The sequence below is a fragment of the Ascaphus truei genome, chromosome 7, assembly GCF_040206685.1.
Source record: "Ascaphus truei isolate aAscTru1 chromosome 7, aAscTru1.hap1, whole genome shotgun sequence".
In the NCBI taxonomy this organism is placed as follows: Eukaryota; Metazoa; Chordata; class Amphibia; order Anura; family Ascaphidae; genus Ascaphus; species Ascaphus truei.
This window is the reverse complement of record NC_134489.1, coordinates 76,611,944-76,635,261: the sequence shown is the minus strand read 5'-3', so window position 1 is coordinate 76,635,261 and position 23,318 is coordinate 76,611,944. Positions and strand designations below refer to the sequence as shown.

The window sequence follows — 23,318 nt, the reverse complement described above, 5'->3', positions numbered from 1 at the left end:
CGTGCAGGGTGCGTGACGCGCTCGGACTTCACCCTCCTCTTCCACCACCACGTGGTGAGACGGCGGCCACGCGGGGTCCTATTCGCGCATGCGCAGCTCGAGGCCGCCGTGCACGCTGGAGGGGCGGTTACCTTTACAGTGCTTGCCTTTAAATTGGGCGCGAGGCTGTCTATCGTGTCACCCCTTAATAAAACAGCGAGCTGCCGGGTAACGTGCGGCGGAGACTGACTCAGGTAAAGTGCGAGCTGCGGTCCGTCTGCGTGGTTTCCCCCCCCCCCTGTTCCCCATGCTTTGTCGCAACCCACGAGGCGGGCCCTGCGCGTCTACTAGTGAGCCAGGTCCGGCCTGAGCAACCGCCGTGTGAGGGCCGCCGGCGGGGATGTGCCCGGCTAGTTTTTAGGCCTGTAACTCCAGTGTGGGGGTTAACCACGTGAGTGCCAGAGGGGCTGGCACGGCATCACACGAGCAGGCCTGGCAGCATCGGAGACGTAACTGCGCCGAACCCAAATGCATAGAATAGTGTTGAGTGCTGGAGAGCAGGGGCTGGCATTGCATCGGAGATTGCTGCACCATATAGTTATTAATAAAGTCAATGTTGACGTTGCTCATAGGGGCTTTTGTGTAGCTTGTGTTTTTTTGTACTCCAGTACTTGGGTGCTGATCCTCCACGTGTAATTGGGATGCGTGGGCCCATCCCACTGGCCCGTGCCAGTGAACTTCAGCATTCACACTGCCAAGGAGTGACTCCGGATTGTAATTGTGCATTCTGTCTGCACAGTTTGTATACAGGCAATCGGTTTACGGTGCGTTTTGATAAATATACAATATAGACTAGCCTGCTCGCCATGAAGTGTTTCATGTATAGCCGTGATTTCCAACCTTTTTTGTTTGGCGGAACCCTTGAAGTATTTCGAAAAATCTCGGGGAACCCCTATCTGGCTGACACATAATAGGTTCAACAGGGGTCCGTCACAAAATGTCACACCTCACGAGCCACCTCTATTTCCCACCCTCTACCCATGTATTTCTCTCCCATCTGTCTCACTAACTCTTCCCCCCTCCCCCCCCCCCCCCGCGGGCATGTATTTATCCCCTGCTTGTCTCTCTTACTCCCTCTTTTCCTCACTCCCTCCTGCCCCCTCCCTTCTCTCACTCGCCCCTACCTTCCATCAATTACCCCACTCTCACTCAATCCACCGTACAAAATACATACCAAAAAACCCCACCACCAGGGGGATGGGAGGGGTCTGTGGTCCATAGGAGGAACCCCTGAGACTGCTTCAAGGAGCCCCAGGGTTCCACGGAACCCTGGTTGGGAATCACTGATGTATAGAATGGGGTGATGCTAGCAGGAGTCCACTTAAATAGAAGAGAAGGAAGATCCTTCAAGTTGCAGCGTCTGTGATATACAGACATGCACCTTGAGCAGTGGGGTTATTTGTTTAGCAGACCTTTTATAATGTGTTGCATGTATTGAAAACTATTGTTAAATCAAAGCAACTTGTTGCTGTTGAGGAAATGACTGCTGCCTGCTTGTAGTTTAGATAGCTAAAACGCGTGTGACAGGGATTGTCTCCAGTGTGCGTGATCGGTTAGCAGTGTCTGTAAAACTCATACACAAAGTACGGTAGTTTTCAATATCCTAAAATATACGTAGTTGAAAGTCGAGCAAAACATCCAGATATTTCAGTGACTTGCACAATGGCACTCGTTCCTATACTTCTGTGACATGCAAAACAAACAAGGGACGTTTCCTTGTATCGAAAACAAATGGAGAGCTGTTGCACTATTTTTGCCTGGTCCATGTTGGTAACATCTCTTCACATAATGGCATGGTTATTGTTGAAATATCAGGAAGTGAACACTGCTGTTTATATTCAGTACTGGTGTTCAGTTGTTCATTTTTGTGCAGCTTGATGAATTCAGGTTTTTTTGGAGGAGCGGCTCGGTGAGTAATGACACTGACTCTGGCACTGAGTTTGAAGCAGGGGTACCTCTTTCAATTCCCGGTTACGGTTCCTTGTAACCGTGGGCAAATTGACTTTCTTTGTGCCTCAGGCACCAAAAACATAGATTGTAAGCTCCACAGAGCAGGGACTCTGTCAACAAAATGTCTCTGTAAAGCGCTATGTAAAACTAGCAGCGCTATACAAGAACAAATTATTGTGTTCGGAAGCAAATGGTCAATCTTGGAAATGTTTGGAGGACCTGACTTAAAAGTATTGGGTGTGATGTTTCCCTTGTTCAGAGTTCTTAACAAGTGATTCGTCATTTCCGTACACAAACTATTTAAAGAAGCATATATAGTGGTGCACACCACCTGCTATAGAAAAATCGACAGAATTGGGTACAGTACGTAACAAGCAATTGTGGATGCAAACAGAGAGCCCCCTCTCTAATGTTAAGAGCAGACACACTGAATAAGACCCTTAGTCAAGATGGAAGTTTCAAAGCCAGAGTAATTCTGCTCTCTTGGGTCATTCTCACGTGTGATCCATGAACCTGGTGGCTGCCATTACATGTCTGATGTAATCATGGTGACATCGCGTCTGACAGTGCATGTCACATGCCCCAACTAGTCCCCGGCGTGGGATAATGCAGAACAGAATAAACATGCCTTTTAACAAAGTATATAATGCAGCAGGTGCATGGCATCCTCACTAGATGAGGCTACAAAAGGTGTGAACTGCATCAGAGGGTTTTGATAATCAGTGGGGTACCATAGGTAACAATAGATCTGTAAAAAAAAAAAATGTAATGACCATATATAAAATATAAATCGGTCAACTGATAGAAGAAAAAAAAATCAATCTCAAATGGAAATATTACTGTGCTCATTTGCATGTCTTGGACAGGTCTGCAACCCTGCCTTTCACCATTATCACCCAGCACAGTGCTTCCCGTGCAGCAAGGGATTCAGGGAAATGACATGCAAATGAGCACACAGTGCCACCCTTTGCTTCATGATTATATATATATATTATATTATTAATATAATATAAAATGTTAATAATATAATATGTTATATTATTATATTATATTATTTCAATTTATATGTATGTAGAATTATCTGTACCGTGTTAGCAGAGCTTTAATAATAAATGAATAGATGATACTGTTCTGTAGCTAACTAAATGCTTTTATTTGTGAGAGCTTTCTGATCTCCTCTTCTGGCGGTGTTATATTGAATAAAGCAGGCAAGGGTTAGGCTGAGGACCCGCTGCACACGGCCGCTTTGCTTTCAGCAGCGCGTTCAAGTCACTGCACCAGACTTTGTTCAGCGCTGGGGGTGTGGCCATTGAGCGGGGGGGGGGTTGTGGGTCCGACAGGAGAGGGATGGGAGCCATCTACTTTGCACACACCACTTCCCTTCCAAGCCGCTTCCCTCAATGGCCTTCTGATCACCATTAGCTTGCAGCTCCGGCAGGCTGGAGTCAGCCCTGTCGGAAGGAGGCAGCGGGGACCAGCACACTTGAGGTAAGGGGCTGGTGGTCTGTGCACGCCGGTGACCGCAGCAGGGCCTCAGCCTTATACTATACTATATACTACAGTATAACCATGCCTGCTTTATTCAAAGTAACATCGCTGGAAGAAGAGATCAGTGTATCTTGAAAATGTGTGTTAACATGAACACAATATTAACCTACATACAGTATACCATTAGGCTGCAATTGCTCTTGGGAAAATATCCCGGGGGGGACGGGACCGGAGAGATGTGAACTGGCGAGGGGGGGGGGGAGGTATGAAGATGAGGGAGAGAATGGAAGGTCACAAACACACGTAGCCCCTATCCAGCCAATGACACACCCCCTCTTAGTAGCCACGCCCCCCGCTCCTGCTCTAAAATTATTGCCGGACACCCAGCGCTCATGCTTGTAGAGTTGGTGACGTCACTGCTCTTGAGCATGAGCGAGCTCAGCGGCAGCGTGGCCTCAGCCAAAAACTGTTGACCAATACTATGAAGACCAGCTTTGTATCACTTTATTTGACTTGCTGTATGTGTCTTTATTTATAAAGCGCCATTAATGTACATGGTGCTTCACAGTAGTAACACACTTGACAATCGTATAAATAACATAATTAGAAATAACACATCATGGGAATAAGTGCATCAGACATAAAAGTAACATTGTGGAAGAGAAGTCCCTGCTCTGAAGAGCTTACAATCTAATTTTGTATGAAATGTACCGTCTCTTCTCTCCCCCCCCCCCCCCCCCCCCCCTTGCATGACTTGGCATCCTTTGTTCCACTGCCTTTATTTTCAGCATTGTGTATGAATCATCTTTCAATTGGCTTCTGCTGAGCTGTTAAAATAGCTGTATGCACTATTTGGAAGTAATGACATCAACTTTAAACAATGCAATAGCAGTTGCAGAAATGTAACTCTCTCTTTTGGTGTGGTATCCAAGTATTGCTTGAGATGTGTTTTTTGTGTTCTAAGAAATATCCAATTTTTTTTTTTTTTTTTTTTTTTTTTTTTTAAGGCTGTGAAAATGGCTGAAAATGGCAAAGACCAAATGTCAGACCTGGAAACACAGATCTGCCAGCAAATTGAGGTATGTACTTGGCAACTATTCTTTATCTTCACTTTTGTCCGATTTGAGGTTACCCAGGATTTTTATAGCTTGACCGTCTTCTTTTGCTTACATTCACACTGAATCCTACAGCTTTAGAGCCATGCACATCTTAAAATGTCAATGTTTGCTTAATTGTGACCATGGAGTGTTGAAGTAGAAAGTTTATGGGGCAAAACTGAGTCTAATGGGACAGCACATTCAAAAAAACAAATCTTGCTGGCCTGTTTGCAGTCTTGTACTATGCTGGATGTCTTCAAATCTAGCACTGAGGTGGGAAAGACTTCTGCAGAGTCCTGTTTGGAATGGTAACCTTGTACCGGTGCCCCTGGAAGTAAAGCAGGCAGAGATTGGGAAAGGGTCTGAAAGTAAAATGCAAGTGAGCGATTTTTCGCCAGTGTGCACTATGCCCTGAACATACTATGTATTTGCCATTTTCTAGTGTGAGGGCTGATTATTATGCAAACTGCATAATTCTTTCACAAAGCTTGGCATGCTCATTTTGTGTTAACAGAATAGGACTTGTTGCTTTATTCTCTGATCACTATATTGGAACTACAGGTACACATTGTATTATGTATAAATAGCAGCTGTTTTTCTTCACCTTATACAGTACTACTTTGGTGACCACAATCTTCTTAGAGACACGTTTTTAAAGGAACAAATATCACTTGATGATGATGGCTGGGTGCCACTTGAGACCATGATCAAATTTAATAGGTACGTTACAGCTATAAGACCAGTTTAACTTATTTTAAGCAAACTTTATTTATATTGTAAAATTCTGTGGAACCCTTATCTAATAGTGTCTGAGATCATATGTATTGTAAATTCTTCTGTATCTGGTACAATCTTAAAATGACCTGAAAATTGCAGGGAACCCTTTATGGATGCCCGAGTAACCCATTGGTTCACTGAACACCGTACTAGACCATTTCCAGTTATGTGGAACAGCAAATAATGTTTCCTTTCGCCCTCTAGATTAAAAAAACTGACAACAGACTTAAGTGTAATAATGGGAGCACTTAAAAAATCAAACACGGATCTTCTGGAACTAAATGAAGACAACGGTAAAATCAGAAGATCCTCTGAGAAACCACTACCCGAAGTAACAGATGAATACAAAAATTCTGTCAAGAGCCGATCAATTTATATTGTAAGTATATTTACAGCACTCCCTTTCAGTGCTGGTGGGTCATACTTGTCACTTGCATATCATGTGACCGCTCTTTAGGGCAGTAACTGGGTGAGGTTTTTGTTCTGGCCAGATGTGCCATTGTGTGGTAAGAGTGCTTCCTACTCCTGCACCCCCCCCCCTTCCCTTCATTGTGGTAATCTATTGGTGTCACTGGGGTCCAATTTACGCTTGCACACATCTGGCAGTTATGCAAGGATACTGAAGAGTTGAAGCCTTGGAGTGAACATGGTCTAATTAGACATGTCTAATTGTTAAGATTGCATAATCTGGCTCAAAGTGAAATTTGGTTTGAAACTTTGTTTATGAAACTAATATTAAAGATGGTAAAGAACTCGCCAATAGGTTGCTTTAAGTAATCTCTGAATAATTGATGGCTTTGATTCAACATTGGCTGCTGTGCATATTAGTGTTGCCATTTCACAGTAGACACCTGTATCAGGCCACATCAAAAAAGAGTACTGGTTACGCCTTTCTGTTTTGTTTTGGTCCGTAACCTTTCTATTTATTTCGTGGGGGGGGGGGATTACTTCAGAAAATTGACAAAGTTGGGTAATGCTTAAATAAATGTATTCAATCTCTTCGTACCACAAACTAGTTTATTCAACCTGGTTTTTATTCCCCCCCCCCCCCCCTCAGAAAGGATTTCCAGATGATACAACATTGGATGACATAAAAGCATGGTTGGATAAGAGGGGCCCAGTTGAAAACATTCAGATGAGGAAATCAGCTAAGAAAGTATTCAAGGTATTTTATCCATGAACATAAGTGGTAAATGCTGTTTTTAATTGCTATTTGTAGTTTCCCTTCCGCCTATTCGGCAACACCATGGGTTACACCAGGGGTGTGCAGGGCAGGAGGTGAGATTCTCGGGGGGCGGGGGGGGGGTTGCGCCTGTTAGAGGCGCTAAGCTTCCCCAAGGCATTTTAAATATATGCTTGGGATCTCGCGTCTTAACTTGCCTTGAGTTCCAGCGATGCATATCCATGCCAACCGGCATCACATGACCCCACAATGTCATGTCATGGCAATGTGAAATAATTTGCTGCTGGAGCCGTCCGGGGGGGAAAGGGGGTGTGAGCTAGAGGAGACGGGGCGCATGCGGGAAACTTTGCACACCCCTGGTTTAGACTCGAATCCTGAGGTAGGACTAGAAGAAGCTTGCATCTGCACTATATAGGATACTTTCCTCTTTACTTGCTGTTTTGTCCTGTCCTACTTGGGGGTAGGAGCTTGCTAGGGTTAGTGTTTCATTTTTATTTTTGAGTCCATCAGTGGATCTCGGGCCAACAGCTAACAACCTAAGCATGGGTTACATGGGGGAAAACTGGGTCGAGATGTCCTATCCTAGGCAAAATGCAGCAGGAAGGAGCCAGCTCGCAGGTGAGGCTATTTCCCCATGGCAGTCTCGCCTCCATGGGGTGATGGAAGTTAGTGCCCCAGAACCCCCCACCCTGCAGCACTGCAGAGATGCCGGGAGGAGAGAGTGACATTTTGTCCCATGCAGGCGAAGCCTGTTTGTGGAGGAGACCGCATGGGTGACGGCAACTGGCACTTCTGGCAGTTGCACACCACGTGTTTGGCAGGTCACCCTCCTGAGAGAAGACTGAAAACTTTACCTGTGGGAGGATCATAAATAGCCCCTCCTTCCCCAGGTAGTATATATTTTTGTCTGTCCTACCTAGCTGAGGTAGAGGTTAAACATTTTTCTGTAAGGTAAGCCCCCCTCTAGTACTTAGTAGTTTATCCACAGGACTTGCCTGCCTCTCCCGCTGAAGCCCAGACATTTATACTCCAAGAAGTTGGTGTTCATGGGGCCATTGGAAAGGCTATGCTGCAAATAGCTGAGGCTTGCAGCTACTGAAGCTGCTTGTGCAGAAGGGTGCATGTGGGTACACAGAGTAGAAGGGGGAACTCTTGTGCAGTGACTTCAGAAGGGGGGGGGGGGGGGGGAAAAGCAGAAGATTTCAAAGTGCTTAACGAGCGCAGGCTGACGCTACCCTGCTACTCTAGAAGTGTTCAAGAAGCGTGGCGGATGGCACATGCGGGATGCCTGCTCAAGTGCTGCAAGTAAGGTGTAAATGCTGAAAGCCTACCAAACTATAAAGGCACTGTTTAAAGATCTGCAAGCCTATTATGACCTTGCCAGGATACACAATGGCTACAAGCTCTTCAGAGTGAAGTTAAAGTCGCAAGGTAAGCACCAGGGAGAAAGTAGTGGTACGCTTGTGATTTATGTTTTGTAAAAGATGGCTATAATTAAGTAATCTCCCTCAGAACATGGCATTACTGGCCAATAATGCCCTGGCTGGAAGAGTTGAAGGCCTGAGGCGAAGCCGAGGGGTTTTAACCCAGCCATGGCATTTTAACCCAGCCATGGCATTTTAACCCAGCCATGGCATTTTAACCCAGCCATGGCATTTTAACCCAGCCATGGCATTTTAACCCAGCCATGGCATTTTAACCCAGCCATGGCATTTTAACCCAGCCATGGCATTTTAACCCAGCCATGGCATTTTAACCCAGCCATGGCATTTTAACCCAGCCATGGCATTTTAACCCAGCCATGGCATTATTGGCCAGTAATGCCCTGTTCTGAGGGGATTATTACTATTATAGGCTAAATGTAGACTTTCTTGACCTTTTTCATAAAGATACACTTTTGTAGTCATTGATTTATCAGCATGATTGTCTACATTCTAATGCTTTTATTGCAAGTTTATTAAAAGGAAATTGTACATATATATTCACAACACCCCTCTATACACACAAATAGTCTGCAGTCCCCCTTACACACTGTGTAGCCCCCTTCCTCTACACCCAGAAACACTGCAGCCCTGTAAACCCACAACTGCAGACACAAACAAAACACACTCTGCAGCCCTCCTCCATATACACACTGCAGACACACACCAACAAAACAGTCTGCTGCCCCCTCCACATCCGCAGACACACACCAACACACACATGCAGCCCCCATCTCCACCCACAACACACACACCCCCAATAAAACACTGCTGGCCCCTTTACACACACAACAGACACAAAACTTTCCCCTCACTCTTGTGCAGAGCTCTCTGCAGGCAGGGTGGGGAAGGAGTCGGTGCTTTGCTGCTGCCTCCTGTCCAATCACCTCCCCTGTCTAAGAGCTGATCTCGATCTTTGTGAATGACCTGAAAGCTCGTTGGCTGAAAAACTAGGCAAGGTGCCAAAAATTCCAGGCCATTACTGATTGGTTAAAATTCCAGGCATTATCCAATCGGAGAGCAGGGATTTCAATAATGCCCAGAATTTAACAACTATAGCCTATAATTACTGATATTCATGGTAGTACTACAAGGTTACAACCGGAGGATCCAGTGGCCAGAGCATCTACAGAATCAACCGTTGGAAAGGTCACGAGGGAAAAAAACCATTATGCGGCTTGTGTGAAGCCTGCATTGAAGAATAAGACTTTGTGAAGATTGCCTAAGATGTGGCAAAGGACCCAATTGAGCCGATGTCTTTCTGATTTTAACTTGTGGATGAAGGATGCGGTAAACCAGGGCATTGAGACAGCCTCTTTGAAGTCTGCCCATAGATGCCACAAGCAGGTGAGATCATATGCTATATAGCAGAAAGAAGGGAAGTGCTAATGTGTCAAAACAGGCCAAGTGTAGCATCTGATAATTATGCCAAAAAATACAAGAACAGATACACAATGTACCAATGGAGGAGAAAAGATGCAATAAAAACCGTGCAACCTTTTCTCCACTGGCAACTTTTCACAGCGGTAATACAGGATACGCCTCTTCAATCAGCTTTCCAAAAAAGAGGGAAAAGAACTGGTACAAATCAAAAGATTTATATATAATCCGAATAAACAGCAGTTTACACTCTTGCTGTTCTCTTCTGGTATTAAAATGGTGTTTCTCTGGGATCGATTGGAGGCTGAGGTAGATCTCACTAAAGTTGAATGCAGCCGGACACTATCTTCGCATTTTCGTGCCCGATCTGCTTTGGTCTCGCAATTACTCTGCTGGAACTTGGCACAGCAAGCTCTGTCTCAATCTCCTGTCCCTGACCACCAATAACTTAACACATTTAGCATGAAATGCTTTCAGGTGTCTCTGACAATATGCTAGCCTGGAAAAATTCCTCTTCTGAATGGAGGACATACAATTCAGCAGGATGGCGTTGGAAATGGAATTTTCAGAGAACGAACTTTCAACAGAGGCATCATCCACTTTTGATAAAGAGCTTAGACCCACTTTTCAAGGCTGTAAGAGGTCTTGCAGATCGAGGACGAGCCTTCCCCATTGAAACCTAGAGATTGCCTATTCAGGTGCCTACAAAGGAAGCCAGGAACCTTCCTGGTTCATGATGTGGTGAAGGATGTAATCAAAGTACTGATCCCAGCTGGACAAAAAAAAGCTCTTTTTAATAGGACATTTTCAAGAATATCCATTTGAGGGAAGAGGTAGATCCGTACAACTCTGCCTGTAGACGATACAGCCTCCTTTAGAGATGCTGTGGATAGAGTACACCTTGAAGAAATAGTTTACTGCTGTGGGTGCAGCTTGCAGGCATTCTAATGCGATAACATCTGTCAAGCGCAAAGAAGTTATGGATTGCTAATGTGGATGAGGCCCTGGAGAAGGGAGTTAAAAGATCCCAATAGCTGGAGCACTGAGCTAACTGTCAGACTATGTAGCGAGACATTACTGGTTTCAGTTAAGCTGGAAGCAAGGTCTATGGCACTGTCGCAGCCAGAAGACCACTTTTGGCTAAGGCTGTGAGAGGCAGATTAATAATCAAAGAACAATCTGTGTTCAATTCCTTTCAAAGGTCATCTGGGAGGAAACTTTGCCATCATTGGAAAGGCTTCTGCAGGCAAAAGCCTGTTCCTACCACAGGAAAGAAAATTTGATGCCCCAACTTCAAGTTTGAATGAGTGGGCTAACAGCCGAGGAAGGAAAGCCTATAGGCCTGGAAGTGGTTACTCGAGAGCAGCCTCTGATGTGGAGGCCAGAGCTCTTTCATGGGCCAAGAAGACATGGACCCAATGAGTGACTGACTTGAAAGTTCACATGAGCCCAAACATCCCATGTGGGACAAAGACTTCAGAAATTCTGGGACATTTTGGGCACAAACTCATGGCTGCTCAATGTTTGCAGGGAATACTGTAACATTAAGGATTACTGTAAGGATTTTTTTTTGGGGGGGGGGGGGAGGGAAGCCAGCATGGCGGTTGCAGAGGCCCCGTGCTCTTCCCAGAGGCATTTAAATTAAATGCCAAGGAACCGCACAAGGCCTCTGCAACAAACTTCTGGACTAATCACCATTACAACACAGCATCAAATGACGCCGCGGGGTAATGTGATGTGGCGTCACTTGACCCAGTAGTGTCATTTGACCCCGACAGAAGGTAAAGGGGGATGGGGAGCAGGCAGGAGGACGCAGCTCAAAGTTTGCGCTCCACTGCTGTACAGGCGTAATTCTGGCTCGTGCTTGCGACAGACAAGTGCCACAGGCTTGGGTGCCTCACTTGGGACCGAGAGGCTATTTCCCTTGGGTTATCTGAAGTTACAAAATGTCAGCAAACATTTTATAGCGAAGGGTGGTAATCGAGGTAATCAAGCACTACTCACTACAGCTGAGTGTGGGCAACTTAACAATCCAGTCAGACAACCATACTATGGTGACCAAATATAAGGAGGCACAAAGAGCACTGTACTCCTACAGGAACTATGCCAGATTCTCACCTGGGCAGAATGTCATTGTACATGCTGCATTGATTCATATCTCGGGCAAAAGGAATCTACCGCCAGACGATCCATCCAAGTGGTTCCTATCAAACAACTTTCAGTCAATTAGACGCAAGATCAGGGAGACCAGACACAGATTTCATGGCATTGTCGGGTAACCAGTAGTTAACATTTCTGCTTGAATATTTCATCCAGAGGCTACCAAGGTAGATGTCCTTTCAATTAAAATTCCAGCTCGCAGATGTTCCCAGCAATTTCTCTAACACCAAGAGCGCTCAAAAAAAAAATCAAACTGGACAAAGAGGTAATTGGACACACAGCCTGGTTCCCACAAGTAAAATTACTTTTGGTAGATGCGAGCGCGCGCAGTCCTGCCTGCTCTCCGCCGTGATCTGAGGTGCAGGGGGTGAGGTGAGGAGATGCAGGGGGGGTGGAATGTGTATGGGTGATGGGTGAGAGATGGGGAGTCACAAACATTGAGGTGTGCAGGGGGAGATATGAGTATGTTTGAGGGGTGCTGGGGAGATGTATATCAGGATGAGGGTTGTTGGGACAGATATGAGGATGAAGAGGGGTGCTGGGAGAGATTAAGGGGTGCTGGAGATATGAGGATGATTAGGTGCTGGGGGAGAGATGATGATTTTACCCGTGCCGCCCGAATCTATTCCTTGGAGCAGTTCGGCCCTTCTCACTTGACAAGTTGTGCAGGCCTGGCATAAAGGATACAAACTACTACAGTATATCAGAATCTGGCAGCTATTCCATCTGTGGTGTAAGCTTCTTGGAACCACCTATTCCTACAATTCTGCAGTTTTTGCAAGAAGGTCTAGAACAAGGACTCTGCACTAGTTCACTAAAGATTCAGGTGTTCACATTATCGTCACTACTAGGGAGACACTTGGCCGCCATAGATATAAGTTGATTCTTCCAAGCTTTGAAGAGTCAAACCACTATATAAAGGACCCTGTGCCTGCTTGGGATTTGCTGTTAGTATTACAGGCTCTGTAACAACGTGATTGGTGAAAAAAACTGGCGCTAATTAGGTGCTAGTGATCACTTAAATTACAGTGAATATATATAACCCATAAATAGTGATATCAAAGAAAATCGTGACTCAAATAGTGCAAAGGTGAAAGTATAATATAAGTTGTAACCCCCTGCTCAGACCCTCTGGAAGGGACTGTCTTGACTGGTCCCAGAAGATCAAACGATATTTTCTCAACCCAGGGGGAGCATGTGGGAGAAAATACAACAAGAAAACACACTGAGTGCAGACTGAAATGTACAGATGATTGTGATGCTTGGCCTCTAAGTGCTGCCTACTCACAGGATGTAGGTAGGATATGTATAGTGGCGTGATCAGTAGAATCTGGTGGGTCCCTCTGAGTAAACACGGGAGGTAGCTGGAACTGGGGTATCATTAGCAGGTGTACATGGAAAGATAAAAACAGACCTCCATGGTGCAGATCAATGGTATACAAAAAACTTTATGAAAGGATATAAAATGTGCACTCACAATATTTAAAAACAATATCAGCGTTTTTCACTATATAAGTGATGGGAGGGTTGCCTCAGCTCCCCGCACCGCCGATATCCTGGATAGTTCTCCTCCGCAGGCTCCTTGCTACACCCAGGCAGTGTGGGGATCTCCAGCTGCGGTCTCTCCGGTGCGTCGCGTCACTTCCGGTTCGGCGGTTGATTGGCAGTTCGCGGGCACCAATCCTCTCACCTCCTGGGCGGGTCCACTCTACGCGTTTCGCCAATGGAATGGCTGGCTTCGTCAGGAGTATACTTGGATTATACTTGGATTTTAGTATACTCCTGACGAAGCCAGCCATTCCATTGGCGAAACGCGTAGAGTGGACCCGCCCAGGAGGTGAGAGGATTGGTGCCCGCGAACTGCCAATCAACCGCCGAACCGGAAGTGACGCGACGCACCGGAGAGACCGCAGCTGGAGATCCCCCACACTGCCTGGGTGTAGCAGGGAGCCTGCGGAGGAGAACTATCCAGGATATCGGCGGTGCGGTGAGCTGAGGCAACCATCCCTACCCTCCCATCACTTATATAGTGAAAAACGCTGATATTGTTTTTAAATATTGTGAGTGCACATTTTATATCCTTTCATAAAGTTTTTTGTATACCATTGATCTGCACCATGGAGATCTGTTTTTATCTTTCCATGTACACCTGCTAATGATACCCCAGTTCCAGCTACCTCCCGTGTTTACTCAGAGGGACCCACCAGATTCTACTGATCACGCCACTATACATATCCTACCTACATCCTGTGAGTAGGCAGCACTTAGAGGCCAAGCATCACAATCATCTCACACCTGTACATTTCAGTCTGCACTCAGTATTACAGGCTCTAACAGAAGCCCTAAGGCAGGGGTGAGCAAACTTTTTATGCCAAGCTCCCCTTTTCATCTATGAAATTTCTCGGGCCCCCCTGCCTAATGTAATCAAAATCACATGACGTCAGTGGTTCAGCCAATGAGGGTGCACCAGCTTTGTGACGCGTCCGCCACGCGTCTACAATCTCCTGCAGCCAAGTTCACAAATCGCTTGGGCTGCAGGCGTGCGCGCAGGCAGTATACTGGTATTGGATCACTGTTTATTTTATTGTTTGCTGGCATCTGGTAATATGTTTTTTTTCTGGTGCACAAAGGCAATACATTTGAGGGGGCATTCATCCACCTCTTTGCTACATCCCTTCCCTCTCCCGCACCCCTTTTTTTCCTTCTCCCATTTGCTTTCCCCAGTGTCATCCACTCCTACCTACCAGTTTTATTTATTATTTATTTATTTATTCCCGTTTTAAATGTTGCCCAGGGATCAGGGACCCCCATAACCAAACTCAAGGGGGGTACTGATGAATCTCGCCTGCTGATCAATACTCCGAAGTGACCCTCCTGACAAAAGAAGAACCCTCAGCCCCCCAAAACTCATCCTCCCAAGACCCTCAATTCTGCCATCTCTGCTTGACCTTCATCCCTCTGTTTAGCCATTGTGTCTCTCCCTCCCCCCAGTGTCTCTCTCACCTTCCCCCCAGTCTCTCTCTCACCTTCCCCCCCAGTGTCTCTCTCCCCCTCCCCCAATATGTCTCCCACCTCTGTCTCTCCCTCCCCTCAATATGTCTCCCACCTCTCCATATCTCTCCCCCCAATATGTCTCCCACCTCTCCATGTCTCCCTCCCCCTCCCCCCAATGTCTTCCACCTCTCCATGTCTTTCTCCCCTCCCCCCAATGTTTCCCACCTCTCCATGTCTCTCCCCTCCCCCCAATATGTCTCCCATCTCTCCATGACTCTCTCCCCCTCCCCCCAATATGTCTCCAATCCTCTCCATGTCTTTCTCCCCTCCCCCCAATGTTTCCCACCTCTCCATGTCTCTCTCCCCTCCCCCCAATATGTCTCCCATCTCTCCATGACTCTCTCCCCCTCCCCCCAATATGTCTCTCTCTCCCCCTCCCCCCAATATGTCTCTCTCCCCCTCCCCCCAATATGTCTCCCACCTCTCCATGGCTTTCTTTATCTCCCCCCAATATGTCTCCCACCTCTACAAACACAACACACAAATACTTACTTTCACCTTTAAGCCTGCTTCAGTCCCCCATGTATGCTGAAAACTGGGACAGGAGGAGGAGGGCTGTCTGTGTGCAGAGAGAAGCCCCGCCCCCGCAGCACGGCAGACATCACACAGAAGCAGCCTCTGCACGGAGCTTCTGGCCGCCCGTGCACAGCTCTGCCCGCCCCCAGGTTTCCCCGCGCGCAGCCTGCGCCCCCCCCAATATAATCTTGCGCCCCCCAGTTTGCGCACCGCTGCCCTAAGGCACGCAGGATTGGTGAATTGCAAGATTTGGCCATGAAAACCTTTTCTGTTTTTTCCATCAAGGCAAGGTCATAAGGCCAGAACAGCGTGTACCTACAGTCATTTTAAAATTCCATCTCGAGAGATACTGCCTTCATTTTGGATGTAGTAAGGTGCTTAAAGTGCATCCTTTCCAGAACAGGATGATTTAGGAAGTTAGATAGACTGTTCGTTCTTCCAAAGGGAACAAGGAAAAGGCAGTCTGGCTCAATCTGCCATAAATGAATGGATTGTAACCACGAGGAAGGCTTATACTATTCAAAAGGTTCCATCTCTAGCTTGTAAAAGGATGTTGTATGAGGGCCATAGGCATTCAAGGTGCAGGCTTCCCCTGTGGAATCATATGGGCTTCAATGAATAATGACTTATTATTCTGTGGACATACATGTCAGCAGATGCATATTTTGGCGGGAATGCCCTGCATTCAATTGCCGCCAATTAAAGGCTCCTATTTAAATATTGGTGCCGTCTCTTATTCTACGAGGACCCTCCTGCGTGTGTGTGTGGGGGGGGGGGTCCAGGTTAATGGACTTTTTTGTGTGCATATTAACAGAATGTTAGGTGGTTGCTTCAGAAACTTGGTGTGGCTGTGGGTCACGAGGCAGGTTTTGAAAAACATTGCCCTAGATCAGGGGAGCGCAAACTTTTTGTGCTGCGCCCCCCTGTCACTCTGCCCCCGGCTCTCGCGCCCCCCTGCCTACCTTCATTCGCGTCAGATGACGTCACACGCCCACGCAGCGTCAAGTCACATGGTGCCGCGGCGTCTATTGACGCCGCGTTGCCATGGCGACGCAACACAGACGGCTGAATCCCGGTAAGTAAACAGTTGCAGGGGCCTCACGCGATCCCCCGGCATTTAATTTAAATGCCTGGGGGAAGAGCGCGGGGCCTCTGCAACTGCCCGCGCCCCCCCAGCACAATCTCCCGCCCCCCCTGGGGGTCGCGCCCCCCACTTTGCGCACCGCTGCCCTAGATGATGGCTCAAGTTTCCTTGATCCAATGGATAAGAACAGAATGTGCATTGAGAAGAGTATGGCAGTGGCACTATGTATACCAAGTGTAGCATCAGCAGGTCACTAAGAGCATGGGTAACCCAGGAAGTTTTAAGTTTTCATAGATCAAAATGTAAAATTACTGTTAATTTGCCTTGGCATAAACTACTTGTGATGCATCTATGGTGTTTATACGCCTAATGGCTACTAAATGCATGGTTTTCAACGGGGATGGCAGTCTGTTTGATGGGGTACATACTGGCAAACTCTCTTCGGGGGCAGTAACAAGGCCAAGAGAAGATTGCCATAAAATCTGCTAGAATTTAAGAGCATTCCAAACAACAAAGTTGAAAGCCAAGCCTATTGGAATCTAAACTGACATGGTACCAGTTACATATAGATCCCGTTGGTACAATGCCCAGCACTCAAGAGGAAGGCCATGCAGAGAACATGCCTCAGCAGTTCACAACAGAGGAAAATGTTTTGGCAGATTTTCTCAGCCGCCAGAAAATTCTACAGGGAGAAGGGTTCCTGCGACCAGTGATCTGATGGCAATAAGGGAGAATACAAAGCTCAGATGTTTGCGCTCTACCAGAGCAACTGTCCTGAACCTTTAGACGCCATGACTCAAAAATGGGATTTTGGACTAGCCTATATGTCTTCCTAATTGAGTCCTCAAATTAAGGACCAAGCGACAGTGTCGATCCCATACTGGTTCAGAAGGGCTTGGTTTGCAGACCTGTTAAACTGATGAGCAGAATCATGCTGAATGCTACCAGGAGCAGTAACGCTGTCCAGGGCAGAGCAAGTACATGCGTCAGCAATGCAGATCTGCAACCCAGCTATATGGAAAATATACACCCTTTTACTACAACATACAGTGTATACTGGTATCCCAGGAAGCAGACTTCAGCAGAAACCTTTTACAGGCTGTAATTTGTTTTATTTCCTTTTCTCCCTCGCTATTGCTGTTATAAATCCCATGGTGTTGCTGCATGTACGGAAAAAGAAAATTTGCCTTGCCAAAAAGTATATTCCTTCAGTCCGTCAGGCAGCACATAGCTTCTCCTTCCCTTGGATTATGGTTTTAAAAATAAATTTGAAGGGAACCTAGTCTAAAATGTCTTTACCTAATATGTACTACTATGAACACTGCACAGGAAAATGGGTAGGAGCAAGCTTCTTCCTGTCTACCTCAGGAGATGGTCTGTATACACCCATGGAACGACCTGACGGACTGAAGAAAAATACATTTTTAGTAAGGCACTTTTTCCCTTAACATGTCCGTGTGACACCCCCAAAATCATCCTAGTACACTTGGAATATTTTTGCGCCAACAATGAAATTAGAGCTTGGATTGGACCGTTCACACGATTTTAAGGATTGGTGTGATCTTAAATCTTACATGATGGTGGTTTACTTTATTTTTTTAAATTTTTAAAAAAATAATTTTACAGGGATCAATCTTTTTAATCTTTGACACGGATGACTCTGCAAAGAAGTTCTTAGAAAACACTGACCGAAAGTATAAAGATTCTGATATGATCATACTATCAAAGTAAGTATATTATTGCTGCGAAAACAAGTGATGCTATTTGTATAAAACAAATGGCGCTTTTGTTATAGTCCCCATTAAAAAGCCTCAGACTCAAATATTCTGGGAGGTTTTTTGTTTTTCATAAAGAATTGACCATTTTAAACCATTGACAGACAATTCTATAATGGTAGTACTAAGATGCATTAAGCAGGATAACTTTATCATATCGGTGTTATGAAATGCATTACAGAATGTGTAGGTGGCACATCAGAGTAAGGTTATTAATGGGATAAACAATACTACAAGTAAATGGAGTGCTACATTGCTTGTGTAATTGCAGGTTTTATTGCAGTTTAATATTGGCTGAATTGGTTTTTAAATGAGAATAAAAGAATCTTGTGCTGCAAACTCATGAACACTAATTGATCAGCTTGCCAAAAACAAATACTATAAGAATTTGTAACTTCATTTTTTTTTTCTCTTTCACTAAAGAGATGACTACCTGATGAAGAAGAAAGAAGAGCGAAAGCACACTAAATTAGAGGCAAAAGCAAAGACCAAGCAGTAAGTATACAGACTGAAGCTTTAATAGAAGGCTTAAATTACTTGTTAAACCTTGAGATCAAGACTGTCACTGAGATGGATGTTGTAGGCGTGGTGTCTGCCAAGCCCCCACTGTTTTTTTTCCCCCCCTCTTCAAACTAGGTTTGACGCGGGGTTCTCCTGCGATGAGCTGCATCCACTCCGCTAAACCTCTGCTTCTTGAGATGCTTTCATCTTAAGGTGCAGCCAGCAGCAGCTCCTCGAGTAGACACAAATCTGTTTTAAAGGTGCGAGCCAATAGGAAGTTGAACGCCATTCCTTGCGGCTTGCTATTGGCCTGTGTGTCCTTTAAACACATTCTGTGCCTAACCAGAACTGTTGCCTGTAGCCCCTTTAGATGCAGGTATTTCAGTAAGCAGGCGGTCCCAGGAGATAACACAGTTCAGCTCCAGAGACCCCTGCTTCAAACCTAGTTAAAAAAAAAAAAAAACCAGGACATTAAAGACAGTGTATCCCACTTCTGTTTAAAGTGATTTTGGAATTGGGGAGCAGGGGATCCCCAGAGCTTACATGAATGCTGTATAATGAGGTATGTTGGAAATGCTGAAACCTACATCTGTTCGGTATGAACCACTGAAGCATGCATTCCTTATTGTACAAATCTGCCAGTCACTGGGATTTTTACAGAAATACTCATTCAAGTTGCAGGTGGTACTCTAAATTCTTGCAAAAAAAGTTGATACTGTGTGGGCATTGCCCATTGGTGCCCACTGCCATGGAGATGCTCAGGAAGATGGAATCTTTCCATAATTTTTTTTCCCCACCCTCTAATATTCCCATGGCAGTGCACACCAAGTGCCTGACTAACACAAGGCTGTATTGTTATATTTCCGCTATGAAATACAAGGAGTGGTTGTATGTAGGGCTTCCTTCAGGTGAAAGTCTTTCATTTGTCCTATCACAGCTAGTAGATGGGACTTAACCCATTGGTGCCCACTGCCATGGAATATTTGTGAAAAGAAAATTACGGTAGGATTGTGAAACAATTTTCTATTTTCCTCTGGGTTGAAACTGGACTAACATGGCGCAATAAATGTATCTTTAGAGACAAAGAAGAGAACCAGAAACAAGCAGAAGATTCCGAAATGGTAGGTGTATCACAATATAAAAAAAGCACTCTGTAATTTTTATTTTTTTTAAACAAGTTAGTGCATAAAAGCGCTTGGCTTTAATGTACATAAATGACCTGGAATGTAGTACATTTGTATGCATTTTATATATTTTTATGCTTTAGAACTGAAAATGCATGTAAAACACTGCTCCTTGTTTGCAGAAATCTTTAGACGAAAAGACAGGATGTCTTCTGAAATTCTCTGGTGCCCTGGATGATAAAACTTCTAGAGAAGACATTCATGCATTATTTCAAAGTCACGGAGACATTAAATGGATTGATTTTAGCAGAGGTGCTAAAGAGGTAACTATTGGATTACTTGCGTGTGTTCTATGAAGTTTAAAATAGAAAAAAGGATTGATTTGTATTAATCTGGGTGGAAGAAAATGTTTAAGCGTGTCTTTACATAGTGTAGGGTTGGACAAAAGACATTCTTATGATAAACTAATTTTGAAATCTTCAGTTAGACTTGAACTATTTAACATTTTGTAGTAATTTGGAAGGTATTTTGTCTTGTCACTTATTATAAATGTGTTAACATAAAACACCCATACAGGAAAGCAAGTGGTGCTGCTGTCCACAAGGACGGAGTGCAAAATTCCAGCCGTCTTCTCTGAAGCTGCTGTTTATTAGTCACCAACTCGCCATGAAACCATGGCTGGCGGTGATGTAGCAATAATAAAACAGTCCATATTAAAATACATTGATACTTCTATTATTTTGGTATGTTGCCCAACTTGTCACATACATACAGATGGCTATGCTCTGATGCGTTGCAGCATGAAAACATGGCACAATTCCTTTTTAGGAAGGGCTTCAGGTGTAGCGTGGTTCTGGGAAGTGAGCCTTGCTACATCTGTACATTAGTCTTGAAACACTTACCTTTTTTTGGTAGTATTTCTCCTTCAGAAACCTGTTCTGATTACTTTTTATTTTTTTTATTGTAAATTTTCATAAATACATAAGGGAATAATACACGAGTGACACTAAACAAAAAGTTATGTTTAAACCATGAACACATATTTAGACCATGGTGCGCATGATTTTATTAAAAATGTTTTTTAATTGGGGGGGAGGGAATGGGGTTGGGGCACAGCATTACAGAGGTACCGCACTCTCCCCCAAGGCATTTAAATGAAATGCCAGGGGACAGCGTGAGGCCTCTATCTAAACTTGCTTCCTGCGATGCGTTGTCATGGTAACCCGGTGTCAAATGATGCCGGAGCTGGGGGCGCAAGCAGGTGTGCACAGGGGGAAAGTTTGCTCACTCCAACTATAGACCATACAGTAAGTATTTATTGGCATACATGGTGCTTGGTCAAGGCTGGAGCCAAATATAATGCTCTCTTAGCAACAAACCCCCAAGCGTTTAAAGTGGTTCAGGCGAGAGGCTGGGGATGCCCCCCAGAACTCATAATAATTTTTGGAAAATTGGCTACACCTATATAGGCTCCATGGTTCCCAAACACCTAGTAATCTTTACATAAGTTTAGTTTGCGTACTAGACAGTTTTTCCATTACGAAAACTCCCTTTCCTAGTTCTAATTTGGGTCATGGATGGGGCATTATGCTTTTTCCAAGCGACTGCTACCTTGCATCTTGTGGCCTGTTGGATATGGACCATAAGTTGATTGCCTTTTTTTTATTAAGCCTTGCATTGGGTCTACATAAGACCAAACAGTCACCCAACAGGAAAGAAACATGTAAGATAGAAGTTAGTCCTGTCTGAGGTTCCTTAACCATACACCTCCTCAAACTGTTTTGGGTCTGAAAAGGGGGCTTTTGAGTTGGTGAATGCTCTTTAGTTGGAGGAACCTAAAAACCTTTTGTGTGGAGGCCCTAGGGTTCTGGCCCAATGTATATAACCTAATTTGCAGAAGTGTAGAATTCTCCATATGATGCCATTTTCCACCAATAAAATTGGCTCTTATCCATAGGGAATTATATTATTTAAAGTGAATGCAAAAGAAGCATTGGAAAAGGCTAAAGCGGCTAATAATGGAAACCTACAATTAAAAGACCATGATGTAAAGTGGGAGCTTCTCGAGGGTGATGAAGAAAAACAAGCTTTGAAAAAGCTTATGGAAGACCAACAGGAATCGCTCAATAGACGGAAAGGCAAAGGTAATGCACCAATTTAAAATACATATTTTTGGGTTTGTAGTTTAAAAAAACAAACATTTAAATGAAGAATTTTCTGATCAGCAAATTGGCCATAGAAATCTATTTGACAAGAATATTTAAAATGCTAGTGCAATACAATATGAATAACAATTACAGTATGCAATTAAATGTCAGCATTTTTTATCCATGTGTCTTAACATCTTACCAATCACTGACACTTGCAAGCATATGGGCCATTTTAAAGATCATTAACATCACTATTGATTTCTTTCTTTTACTAGACTTTAGTTGCCCCCTTTCACCCCAAGCTAAACAAGAACTAACTTCAGAAGAGCTCCTCTTGTCCCCTGACCGCTTGGGAAGCTATGGTTCCCGATTAATGCCTCTGAGGGGGAGGAGTTTCATCATTACTCTATCTGGGCCAGCTATTAAAAAGCTGCAACGTCCTCGAGATGCAAAAAGTTGCACTTGGTGGCCTGGCCATAATTTTTTATTTTCACAATTGGCTTAAACTACAAATCATGGGAACTGGGGGTCCCTCATGGTCAGAGACCAAGGATCAGCTCCTGGTTCAGATAATAAAAAAAAAATTATGACACTTTTAGATGTGGTATTGCAATCTGTTAACTCAATCTGAATTGAACTCAAAAGCTGTGACTTTGGTTATATGTAAATAGGTTGTGACTGCTGCTAATGCTCTTAAATGTAATTTAACAGGCAGACAGTTCAAAGGGAAAGGAAGAGGGGGCAAAGGAAACGAGAGTTCACCAAAAAAGAAAATACAGTTCCAAGGCAAGAAAACTAAATTTGAAAGCAGTGATGAAGATGGTGATATGGAAGGTAACCTTTGTTTAATATCCTGAAGTTAAATGAATACAAGTCCATGTTTGCATTTATGTTCTGACCTCCAAAGCAGCTAGAGAACACATGCCTCATTCAAATCGCTTTACACCACTTTTTCTATGCTAAATTTTCTGTAATCACAATTCTTTAGATACTGAGAGTCCCAAGAAAGAGACTGGACCCAGAAAGGAATCTAAATCGGTTCAGCAAAACAAAAATGGCGCTGAGGCTTCAGGAAGTCCAAAGAAGAGAGTGCTAGAGGAGAAGTCAAATGAAGAGCCTGCCTCAAAGCAACTGAAAACTGAAAATGGGGCTGGAGATCAGTAATGTTTTGTGATGTAATAACACTGAAGGTTTTAAATTCTCCCCCTCTGTTTTTTTTTTTTTTTTAAGGAACAAAGTAAATGCATATTTCTAGTCTCCTGGTACTGGATGTCAGTTGAGAGAGAATCTAATGAAGTCCACTTCAATGTCAACCTGCAACAACAGTTTTTTTTTTTTTTATATAATACATTTGCTCCTTGGGTGCATGACAGTCCTATACTGCAATCCTGGACTTTTTTATATTTATAACGGTTCGGTTAAAATGTCTCACGAAGACTTTTTTTGTTTTTGTTCCCCCAGGCTTTGAGTAGCAAGGACTTGTTACCCTTATGCACTGAACTTAAATCTCTGACCTGTAACAATATATGCCCAATAAAAAAAATAAAATCCTTTTCTGT

The 23,318-nt window shown here is 44.4% G+C and overlaps 2 protein-coding genes and 1 long non-coding RNA gene across 6 annotated transcripts in view; 2 read left to right on the top strand and 1 right to left on the bottom strand.

The window, feature by feature from the left end:
- The first annotated feature begins 77 nt into the window (after positions 1-77).
- SSB (small RNA binding exonuclease protection factor La) lies at positions 78-23,311 on the top strand. The gene is made up of 12 exons (XM_075609117.1): positions 78-233; positions 4,485-4,556; positions 5,188-5,294; positions 5,556-5,730; positions 6,409-6,516; positions 17,836-17,936; positions 18,408-18,479; positions 19,564-19,606; positions 19,792-19,932; positions 21,567-21,753; positions 22,471-22,593; positions 22,748-23,311. The coding sequence occupies exons 2-12, from the start codon at positions 4,494-4,496 to the stop codon at positions 22,921-22,923; spliced, it is 1,296 nt and encodes a 431-aa protein (XP_075465232.1). The 5' UTR covers positions 78-233; positions 4,485-4,493; the 3' UTR covers positions 22,924-23,311.
- The window catches only part of METTL5 (methyltransferase 5, N6-adenosine), a 33,554-nt gene continuing 14,458 nt past the window's right edge, over positions 4,223-23,318 (bottom strand). For 3 of the 4 annotated variants that reach the window (XM_075609120.1, XM_075609118.1, XM_075609119.1), the window contains one exon: positions 4,223-4,902. In XM_075609120.1, the coding sequence (XP_075465235.1) occupies positions 4,837-4,902 (66 nt within the window). In that variant the 3' untranslated portion in view covers positions 4,223-4,836. Of the gene's footprint in view, positions 4,903-20,085; positions 23,074-23,318 lie in introns of those variants that run through there. The other variant, XM_075609121.1, reaches the window with a different exon arrangement.
- Positions 8,215-17,801, top strand: LOC142499575 (uncharacterized). Its single transcript, XR_012802698.1, has 3 exons — positions 8,215-12,515; positions 13,883-13,902; positions 15,348-17,801. It is a non-coding gene; the product is annotated as an uncharacterized LOC142499575 (long non-coding RNA).